General features: G+C 38.6%; 1 protein-coding gene across 5 annotated transcripts; it reads right to left on the bottom strand.

Annotated features, from left to right (window-relative positions):
* Nucleotides 1–2,493: 2,493 nt before the first annotated feature.
* On the bottom strand, nt 2,494–11,045 carry HNRNPH3 (heterogeneous nuclear ribonucleoprotein H3). 5 transcript variants are annotated; one of them, XM_067552620.1, is made up of 10 exons: nt 10,854–11,045; nt 8,976–9,112; nt 8,309–8,447; nt 7,552–7,739; nt 7,071–7,157; nt 6,648–6,763; nt 4,245–4,380; nt 3,383–3,463; nt 3,211–3,300; nt 2,494–2,797 (listed from the first exon to the last, which is right to left on the bottom strand). In XM_067552620.1, the coding sequence occupies exons 2-10, from the start codon at nt 9,088–9,090 to the stop codon at nt 2,721–2,723; spliced, it is 1,029 nt and encodes a 342-aa protein (XP_067408721.1). In that variant the 5' UTR covers nt 9,091–9,112; nt 10,854–11,045; the 3' UTR covers nt 2,494–2,720. The 5 variants fall into 5 exon arrangements, with proteins under 5 accessions (XP_067408721.1, XP_067408723.1, XP_067408724.1 ...); XM_067552622.1 differs by having other exon boundaries at nt 8,976–9,109; XM_067552623.1 differs by having other exon boundaries at nt 7,597–7,739; nt 10,854–11,043.
* Between the last annotated feature and the right edge of the window lie 288 nt (nt 11,046–11,333).

Below are 11,333 nucleotides of genomic sequence, written 5' to 3'. Positions count from 1 at the left end.
AGGCCAGGGCAATGATAGAGAGAAGATCCTGTAAAGCTGCAGTAAAAGGAAGAGGTTCTGTTTTGCCTCAGTCCTTTTCCCTCTCAGGTGTGGCCATCTTTCAACTGCTATGCAGAAGTTACTACTTCAGCATCATGGCAAGCTTGTAAGTCCACCCCACTAATCCCTTAAAATAGTCTATTTGGGGGAAAATCCTCAGGAAAGCCAATGAGGAGCACCGATCTGTCAGCCTTCCCTTGGAGGCAGTTAGCTGTTTCCTGATTTGAGGAACATAAAGGACCTCTACCAAATACACAAACAATGGCCAGGCCTACTTCTGAGAGAAATCTGGTTACTTCCATAGGCTCCTGTATGAAGACATCTCAGATTTAACACTGAAACTAGTGGCATAATGTGCAAGTGGTGCTACTATAAAGGCTGTAAGTCATTTCCCAGATCTGGAGAAGAGAGCTGGCTGGCTTGAAAGCTTGGCTCTCACCAACAGACACTGGTCCAATAAAAAAATATTAGCTTATGCAACTTGTCTCTAAATCAAAGTGAGTAGAAATAAACATACCTTTACACAATCCTTCAGCTTCAGATCAGCAGTTCTACTTTAATATTAGATGGTAGGGACTTACTGACTGAAAATAGGCCTGTAAACTACAGGTAGATGGCAATGAGTTGATCTCGCTCCAGTCCCTCAAACATCCCAGAAGACAATTTTCTACCACAAGTTCATTATTCTCTTTGGAATTTTGATTTTAGATGTTATGTCATAATGCAACAGGCTCTGTGAAAAAGCGCTCTCTAGCAGATTTGTGTAAGAGTTATCACTCCACCATGTTTCAAAAGTAGATGCTAAGAAATAAAGGAGACCCACAACCTCAACAGCTATCCCTTCATGTAAAGGGCACATTCAGTTGTCTTTCCGATTATATGGCCTGTTCTCTGATAAGGAAAAAGTTGAGGGGACGAAGGAAAAAAGTGCAGCTACATTGAACAAAAAACTTTAATTTTAAGCCTTTCAGAATTCGTTTTCTACCACTGCAACTAGCTTTATTCCTGAAATTATCTAAACTAGAACTTTTCCAAACATCTGATTTTAAGTACTCTTTTATAAAAGTGCACAACTAGGGTTCTGACATACCAGCTCATTCATGAAAGTTTTTAATAACCAATTTATTTCCTGTTATTGAGCAGGTGGATATAAGTTAGCTAGTTAAAAGACAATAAGCTAAATGAAAGAATGGTATGTGCACTAGTACACAATGGACTAGAAGCCTTGTGCCCTATTGTCTCAGCTATTTTGTAGATGTCTTAAGCCAATTTGACACACACATTTCCTAGCAAAATAAACTCCATTCTATTGTCTCCCACAATAAGACATTTATTACATACATAACACATTACTAGCAAAAACAGGTGACAAACTTTCAATACCCGAGATCACATTTGACAAATCAAGAGGGAGGCATTTGAGGACAATCAGTTAAAATTTGGAAGAGCACGCTGACTGAATAATTATGAAATACCTTTTTCTTCATTACACATCATGTATGTTAGTGTCTTCCACCAACATGGTTCTGAACATCTTACATGTCACAAATGCACAAAAACATTACCAAGATGTGGTTGGGTTGTGTGAAAGTATTTTGACAAGCATTAGTCTTATATGTTTGCTTTCATTTGAGGAGGTATTTGGATGCCAAATAGCTAAAATGGTGAGTATTTTCCTCATTGAAAAATAAATAGCCAAATTTTGAATAGATGCAGGCTATTAGCAGGTATTCAGCAGCAAAAACATTTTCTTTTCAGAACAGACTCAGAAAAATGAGACCTTTACATAATTTGACTTAATGCCTTTTAATATTCTGACAGGTTTTGGGTATTAAGTATATTAAAATCAGATATAGTTTAGCGTAACTAGTACTCTGCCCCATTATTGGAATTGGAAACTGGTAATGTTTGAAGGTAATTTATTTAAATTAGTCAAAGTGGTTTGTAAGTATACAGACATGGAGATTTTGATTAGTAAATGTGAAACTTGCACTAACCTCCAGCATTAGTGCAAGAATCAGCAAACGGAGCATTTATCCAATCTTATGGAAACAAAGATCAGACACCCACCAACCAATGCAGTTATGCATTTGAAGACAGTGGTTTTGACATGAAAAATAAGGAAGCCAAATTGGTAACTTTTAGCCTCCAAACCTATAATTTAATATTTTGTTGTGGGTTTTTTTTTAAATAGTATATACTTTTCTTGAAAGCCAATTTAGAATAGGTTGTAACCAAAAACAAACTAATGTATTTTTCTATCTTATTCCTATTAACAAGTGTACCTTCAGTCTAAGATTCAATTATACCATGTTTACAGAGAACTGAATCAGTGTTCAGAGAAGTTACAATACAACCACCTTTAATAAACCAATAATACATCTTAAACCAACTGGATTCTTGAATATGCAATACGTCCTTAGGAGTAGCTAGTATAAAAAGTATCAACATCAGTGGTTTGAATATAAAAATTTATTTAAAGTCAGAGTATGCAACAAATAAAACCTACAGAAAACAGATTTCCCCATCACAATCTGTTGCTTACCAAATAATATTGTGAAAACACATTCCTTCAGTCATTATAAAGTTCTTAAAATACAAAAGAAATTAAATTTTGTAAGAAAGTCTAGTAGACCAGAGACTGTTTCTTCCAGGATATTTTGTAGAAGCAAGGTCACACTTCAATACATTCCACGCCATCCACCTCCACCCATGCTGCCTTGCCCATAGTATCCACCACTATTTCCACTGCCACGACCTGTAAAATAATTGATATTTAATTATTAAATTATGTACTTAATTCTGAAAAGTTATCAGTTTCAAAAACAGTTCTCAATTTGATCCTGTGACCTGCTTACTTGAATGATATGGACCCTTTGTTTTTAAACTGTTAAATTGCACTGAAAAGAAGCTATATATGTTACTTCCCCACTATTTGCTTCTGCATGTAAGCAATTGCTACACTTGCCCCAAGTTTGATTCATTCACAAGCAGGAGGAAAAGTGGCTTATAACAAAAACATCACTGCTGGTTAAAAAACAAACACATTAAGTTTTTAAAACGTTTCAATTATAAAATTTCAAGTCACTTTAGAATTGCATAAAAACTTTCAAAGTGGCACTAGGACTCCTGTAGCAAATTCACTTAATTAAAAATAAAACTACCACTTACCATATCCACCCAAGCCATCAGGAGTACCATATCCTCCACTGTAATTGCTACCCATTCCCATTCTGCCAACAGAGCCATAACCTCCTTGATCTGGAAGGTAGAACATGAAATGTTATAATATAGTGAGATAAAGTTTATTTGACAGTGAACTAAAACTTGAAACCATTCATACCCATTCCATCTCTGCCATAGCCGCCCATTCCAGAACCTCCTCCAGCAGTTGAATTCAGGAACAGTTCAATATATCGATGTTCTTTAAGAAATCAAAAGAACTTATCAGGATTTTAGTTCAGAGGTTAAAGGCCTACGTAAAATACAAGGAGAGACTGACATCTAACTGATGACAGTAGAACTAGTTATAGTTTTATGGAAAAAGTTACTGTGGCTGCTTCATGGCCTAGGGAAGTGAGTCATCACTGTAAGATCAGTTCCTAGTGATAACGGTCTTTATTCATTAATCCCACTGTCACAATTTGCACTCTTATTGGTAGTCTTAAAAAGACAAGGACTTAACTGAATGAAGGGCCTCATACACTATGTGGTCATTCCATGCCAGAGCTGAGATATACTGGCAGGACAGCATATGCTGCACCTGCTCTGTGGGTAAACAGACTTCAGTCTTTCAACAAGTCTTAACTTTAAATCAAATCATGAAAGAACAACATGGAAATCAAGTCACCACCTCCACAATGCACACTCAGATATTTAGAACTTTCAGGATCTGCAGATGTTAAGGGTCTAAAGTCAAAAGCCTGCCTCCACTCTCTACTGCCACTATGCCTCAGACTAGTAGGCTCTAGTTGTGTTTACAGCCCTTTAAGAGCTGATTCTCTTTTCTACTGCTAATAAAACATGAATTTTATGGAAAAACAGGAAATCGGGGAAGAAATGAGTGCATGCTGTTGTTTCATCATCATAAGAGCGTTTATAATACATGCATACACTAGATATGAGAGCTATGTCAGTGGGTAACACCCAGGAATCTAGTTAGGGCTGGTCATTGAATTGTTAAGTTCATACACTGTAATACTTACGCATGTTATTTTTATCCTTAGACATGGCAGCCACTGCATCTTCATGTGTTACGAATTCCACATCTGCTTCGCCTGTTGCTCTTCCATCTGCCCCAATATCAATGTGAACTCTTATAGGATTCAGTGGTGAGAAAAACTAAAAGATTAACAAATGAATACAATGCGTGAATATTATTTTGGTATTAGTGAATGAACACTGTTAAACAGCTTTAGTAAAAACATTTAAATTATTTTAAAGAGCTCACTGTAAGTGACAGGTTTAAAATAAAGTGTTTGGGGTTACTAAATTGTTGGTTCTAATTTGATCAGGCCAATGTTTCTTATTCCTAGAATAGGAATAGATTAATTCCCCTTTTAGACATTACTATATTCTCCATGATTACCACCTCATTTTACCATAGTAAAATTTATCCAAGGACCTCGCTTCATAAAAACATAGCCATCTTACCGATAGAATCTTAAAACAACTAGTCCAACAAGTAGACTAAACATGAAAAGGTAAGTGATTCACTAAAGGAAACAAAAGTCAATAGAGCCAGAAATAACACTCTGGGCTCCTGAATCTTGTCCGTTGCACTTGACCGTTTCCCAAGATTGGTATATTTACTGTAACAATATTTTGAAGTTAAATATTATAGAACAGTAGCTGAATCAAATTTAATAAGCTAAATGGTGCTTGAATGTGTGGATTGGTAGAACTGTGGCCTCTTTAGGTTTTTATTCCCTGAGTAGTAGTTAAAGGAAAACACGGTCAGCCTAAGCAGGTCCAATAAGACAACGGCATTCCATCCACAAGAGAACATTTGAGAGAACACAAAAGCTTCAATCAGATAAGTGCTTTCATAGTTGAAACCATTTAAGTAGCTCACTGACAACTTGTAATATTTTAGTATACTGCAGCACATTAAAGTTCCTAACCTGCAAAATTTCAGCATGTATTTGCAGAACTAGAATGTAATAAAATAGCTGGGTAAGATATGTATCTGGGAAATTGAGAAATATGATAAGCCAAATGGCACAGGCAACCAAGTACAGAATAAGAAATTTTTATCTGGCACAGGCAACCAAGTACAGAATAAGAAATTAAAGGTGTTTTTAACCAGTGGCATTCCCACCTCAGTAAAACCACTAGTCCACGGGTTCACTAATCATTTTAGGGTCACATTAGGCAAACTACCAATCCTACGTAAGTGTGCTTCTGCACCAATCCTTTGTAGCAAGCTCTTTACCGTAACAATGACAGGAAGCTGAAATTATATTTTCAGTTTTATGAAGCATGGGTTTTTTCCAAATCATGATTTGAACAATTTAGCAATGGATGTTGTGATTATCTGTCACTTGGAGTCTTTTAAATCAATCTTGTGTGTCTTTTGAAAAAATATTTTCTATTTCATACCACAAGTTATTGGGCTTGATGATACAGAAATTGCTGAGTGTTATACAAGAGATCAGCTTACATATGAGGAGGGCTGCTTCTGGCCTTAAAATCTTTTAATATTGTAATTATTTCCAAATTTGACAGGTTGACAACCCCTGCTAGAACTGAAAAACAAAGTGCTTTGCATCACTTAAAACAGAGGCTGGGAATTCCAACTTCTGAATAGCTGGAAGCATTTATCTCCATCTATTTGAGAGATAATTGCTGTTGATAACAAGAGTATGGTGGAGAGAAGCCAGAAGGTAATCAGCAAGTATCACCCAAGCTGAAGCAGAACCTAAATCGTTTTCATTTATGGCTGTGAAATTTTATTAACTACCGCCTTGCTGGCTTGTAAATTTGATATCGATATCACATCACAAACCCACCTCCCCAAAGAATTGCTTCATTTTAATTACTCCTGCCAATGTTTCATAGTGTGCTAGTAACATTCTAATATTTTGAAAAGTTAGATTTAATTATGAGCTTTCGTATCAAGAACACTATCTGCAACTAAATTTCAACCAGTGGGACTGGAACAGGATGGCTAAACCCTAACCATGTTAATTTTCTCAAAATTCTAGTCAAAAGAACAACTGAGTGTGTTGATCGAATTTTCAAAAACACCTAAGGAAGTTAGGCACCCAACTTTCACTAAAAGTCAATGTGTAGTGGGTGCTTATCTCCAATATTTCTGAAAATCCCAACCTTAAGTCTTAGCTGTGTTTTAACTTCGGTAGTTCCATGAAATTTAGTTGATACTTGTACAACTGTGGTTTTCTCCCAGTGAAATCTGCAAAGTTGTGAGTCCAGTGTTGCTGCAAATATAAGCAATTGTTTCCACTTCACTAGAAGTTACAATAGAGCCAATGAAATTAATTGCTGGCACTTAGAACAAAAAGATGGCGAACTATGAATAAGAATTATGTCTGGGATAGACAGTAACATGAAAAAACTACAGCAAAAAATTTTCCTACAATACTTACATTAGCAATATCATTTTCTGTTGCTCGAAAAGGCAATCCTCTCATATGAACAAAATGACCACCATGGAAACCTGAACTTGCATCTCCAGCTCCACCATAGCCATGTCCTCCCATACCTGTAAAAGAATACACTTGAGAACCTCAGGAAAGGCTGGAAAGACTCAATTACTATTACTGGTTACTATTTTGAAAGTATACATATCATGCAACTGCCACTCTTGACTGGGACATTGAAAGTACAAGCATATTCCAAACCCTGGTAACAAAAATATTAACCCCAACACTTGCACTTGCCAGATATTTTTCCACTTTAATTGAATTAATCTGGTGGTTCCTTCTCATAAGAAGGAGACCAATATCTGTTCTTTAGGCATACTTTTCAATAGGTCATTAACGTACAAACTTTTTAATTCTTGATATTACCTCTCCCATCTCTCATTCTGTCATCATAGCCATCATTTCCATAGCCATAGTTATTATAGCCACCATAATCATCAAAGCCACCATATCCTGTACAATTTAAAAAGAAAGTGTGTGAATATACTAGGATTACAAATTTTTTTTGCAAGATAACATTTTGGTAACTCACATTATGTGCTGATAATAGGCGCTCTCAGCATCAAGTATAAATAAAAAAATTCCCAGTATCAATTCAAGATATGCACATATTAAATTTCAATTCAATTAAAAAAGTAGTTTTCTGATGTGTTCTCATACCATTCCGTTACCTTTATAATACCTCATCATTTTCAACAAGTCCCATTTGACAATGACACCATGATTTCAAACAGACTTTCCAAACCTTGTAGGTACTGAAATTACTGCCATTTCTGTACTTCTTGACAAAAATGTCAGAAACATGAAGAAACTGACAACAGAACCTTTGTTCATTAGATACACATACCACCGTCATATCCACCACCTCCTCGACGCATTCTGTCATACATACTTCCACGCCCAGCTCCATAATAACCCCCTCTTCCTCCTAATGGTCTATCATATGGTCCAGGTCGTTGTTGTCCCATCATTCTTCTTGGTGGTTCATAAAATCCTCTGATTTCACTCTTACTACTTTTGAAGATTTCAATATACCTAAGTAAGAGAGGATTTTCAAAGTACAAATAAGAATACATGAATAAGCTGTTTGAAAGTTACAACAGGTTGTACAAAATTATTTAACTCATTTCTAGAACTAGATGCATAAATCCAATAAAAAATGACTAGAGATACCATACAACTTAAGTTTCACCTAAAACCTTAGGATTCTTAAGTGTATCTATCAAAAGAAAATTTTACATTGCTAAAATTTACTAATTGAAAATTCTAACTGTAAAAATTAATTACAACAGAAGTCTCTGAAATGTGTTCCCCCATATGAAATATTGATGAAAAATGACTGACTACAATAGTATTTATCACAGAATACCCTACACAAAAAGACTGAAACAAAAATCTGATTTTAGCAAGCTACATAGTATTACTGTCTTCCCCCACCCCCCCCAAATCTATTGTATTTTCCAAGTTAAATTTAGGATCATAATTATAAATTCTTTAAAATAGCCAGTTAAAATATTATGGTCCCCAACCCACCCCAAAAGCATTACTGACCCACAACCCCCAAAAATAAAGATTTAACACCATCCCAAACTCTCCATCCCCACCTGTGCCCTATTCTTTCCTTGTGTTTCCCCAGAGCATTTTCTGCTATCTCCTTTGAAGCAAACTGCACGAAGGCCTCCCCTGTGCTTCTCCCCTGGTAGTCCAGCGTCAATGTTATCCCATTTGGCACGATTTCCAACCCTTTAACCCAAGGACAAATAACCCCATCAAGGGGAACAGTGTTAAAGGCTGAAACATTCCCATCTGTAGCAAATACTTAAAGCAAATCTAAACAACAAAAAAATAGCTTAGTTTCCCCCATCACCCAACAAGACAAGCCAATGATTTTTCATTAAAAATTATGTGTTTAGCCACATTTGTTCTAGTAATGTTTTTTGTTTAAGCTATACAGGAATAAGTCTACCTACATTATATATGACGATATAACTACCAGTCAAATAATTTAACTGGTTAAGTTGTTTCAATATGCATGATACATTCATTATCTTGACAAAGAGTTAGATATATTCTTGTTTTTAATGAATCTAAACTTATTTGTACTTTAAATTAGAAGAGCATAATTCACAGATTGGAAAAACAATCTTAAATTTAAAACAAGACTCCCCCTCCCACTCAAAAAAATGAGTATTACAAATTAAACTATGTGAAACACTGATGTAATAGAAATATAAAAACAAAGTCACTGTACTTCAACTATACTAGAGATACCTTGAAAGAACTGAACAATCTCCTCTTTGCTGCAACCAAATGGCAGTCCACGAAGTCGTACTGTTCCATCACTAGCTGTATCATTTGGACCATTGTGTTTCCCAGTCCAGTCCATCTTGATACTTAAATCAACCCTACTAAAAAAAAGAAAAAGAAGAAGGAGGAAAAGTTAGATATTAGAATCATAATGTATTGCTATCCCTCAAAAAAAACCTCAAGTCCATACACATTTAATTTTACCTCAGTTACAAGCTCTACATATCAGCTCTATTTCTGTTACACCTGGAATTGTATTGTATTATAACATGCAAGACACTTCCAAAAAAATATAAAATACAGTACAGAGCACTGAACTGCAAGAGACAAAACTTAGTACACAATCCCTTTAATCTGGCAGGGTCTCTCACACTTATGCACATCTTCACTTGCCTGGCTTAAAGGGGGTTGAGCTTCTACCAAACAAAAACAAACAAAAAAAAAACCCTAAACTCTTGAGAAATTAAGTCATCTTATTCCAACAGACCAAGTATTATGGTCCATTTTCAACTTCATCTGCTGTATGGACCGTTTTTCAAGGCATGAGAATAACTTTTCTTACAATCTACATAATGTGCTAAGTTAAAAACCCAAAGAGAGAATTAAAAAGGAATATAGAAAACAAGAGAACTAAGAGAGTCAGGGGTAGACACAGAACAAGTTAAAAGTTAAAGCTGAGCTGTAACTTGGGTGTCTGATAAAGGAACATTTTTGTCTCATTAATAGCATACTGTGTCAAATTTGACAAACTAGATTAGTTACTACCAGAACACATCAAGAATATCTGCTTGTAAATTATACTTTTGTATGAATTAAGCATCAAACACGTTTAGTTTTAAAACAAATATGCTACTGTTACAACAAAATACATGATTTTTTGTTACTAACGTACTATAACTACTAATATTCAGCACTTACATAAATCAATTTTGTCTTCAAAGCGCAGCGTGTCTGTTAATGGATTAATTCCCACAACAGCCTCGTGAGAGGAAAATATTATCCCGAGAGAGGAGGTCTTTGGTGAGCAAACTGCAGTAACCCGGGGAAGGGGAACACCTAATCCACTCTGAATGAGACAGATTCCTCCAGATCGGGAGGCTCAGTCAGTCCGCGCCTCCGATCGCACTGATGCCCCAGGAGCAAGGTGTGGGGCTGCGCGGCGGCTGCTCTGACCGCACGCGAGGCGGGGGAGGGTCTCAGAACACAACAGGCCGTGCCCGTAACGTCGCGAGGCTGAGATGACAATGGCGAGCACCGCACACGTTACTACCGCGGCGCCACCTCTTCGTCAGCAAGGCTGGGACGTTTCACACCATCGCCGCCCGCCTTTGTGGTCGACCGCTGCCGCTCACCTCAGCCAGGCCTCAACAATACTAACTACAGCCAAGTGCGCGCCTCTCCCGCCGCTCCAGGGCGGGGATAAGGCCGCCCGTTTCCAGGCGCCATTTACCGCAGCTACTCAGCCATCTCCGCCTCCCGAGCTCCCATCCCCCAAGGGATCCTCCAGCCGCCAGCTCCCGCACGCTTCCCCAGGGACCCCATAGCCTCCATCCACACCCCAGCCGGCCAGCCGGGAATAGCCCCGGTCCTACCGCGTTCAACGCCACCACTCAAAATGGCGGCCGCGCCCGAGCTGAGGAACAAGGCCTCGCGAAGAGGCGCTACCACCCTCACCGCGAGGGTTCTCGTGGCCTTCGGCGCCATCAACACCCTCGCCTGCCCCGCTGCTCGGGGGCGGAGATGTCTGTCCGCCCCCTGGGCCCGAACTGCTACAGCCACCTCCTCCGGGTATACCGGGCAGGCTGGGCTGCGGCTAGCTCAGGCCCATCTCCCCGTACTCACCGGGAGACCCTCACACGCTCCTCGATATGCGGCGACGGCAGGCTCTAGGGGGGCGGGGGTAGAAGAAAATCGCCTCGTCCTCGCTTCTCACTGGCGGGCGCGTTGCTTGCTTAGCAAACTACGCAGCAAAGGCAGAAAGAGACAGTAGAATGGCGTGCGTCGCGGCGGGCACACACACGTATCGCGATAGCCACGCTTACGCCCAAGGTGCGGGGAATGGCGCATGCGCAGCGCACCTAAATCGAGAAGAAGAAGAAAAACGCATGCGCAAGAAAAAGGTATTTCTCCGCAAAAACTCCGAGCAGCTAGAGTAGGTGCAAGGGCGCATGCGTTAGAGAACGAGGAGGGGGGGGGGGGGGGGCTTAAGTACGTATGCGTAACGTATTCGTTACTAGACCTTATACTAGTACTTGGCAGCGCCAAGGTGTTCGTTAAGCGGTCCCTATAGATTCTATAGGCGAGGGAGGAATATGGCGCATG

This window comes from Emydura macquarii, unplaced genomic scaffold (genome assembly GCF_026122565.2).
Source record: "Emydura macquarii macquarii isolate MOO-44397 ecotype Brisbane River unplaced genomic scaffold, CSIRO-AGI_Emac_v2 contig_1390, whole genome shotgun sequence".
Classification (NCBI taxonomy): domain Eukaryota; kingdom Metazoa; phylum Chordata; order Testudines; family Chelidae; genus Emydura; species Emydura macquarii.
This window is presented reverse-complemented; position numbering and strand designations above follow the sequence as displayed.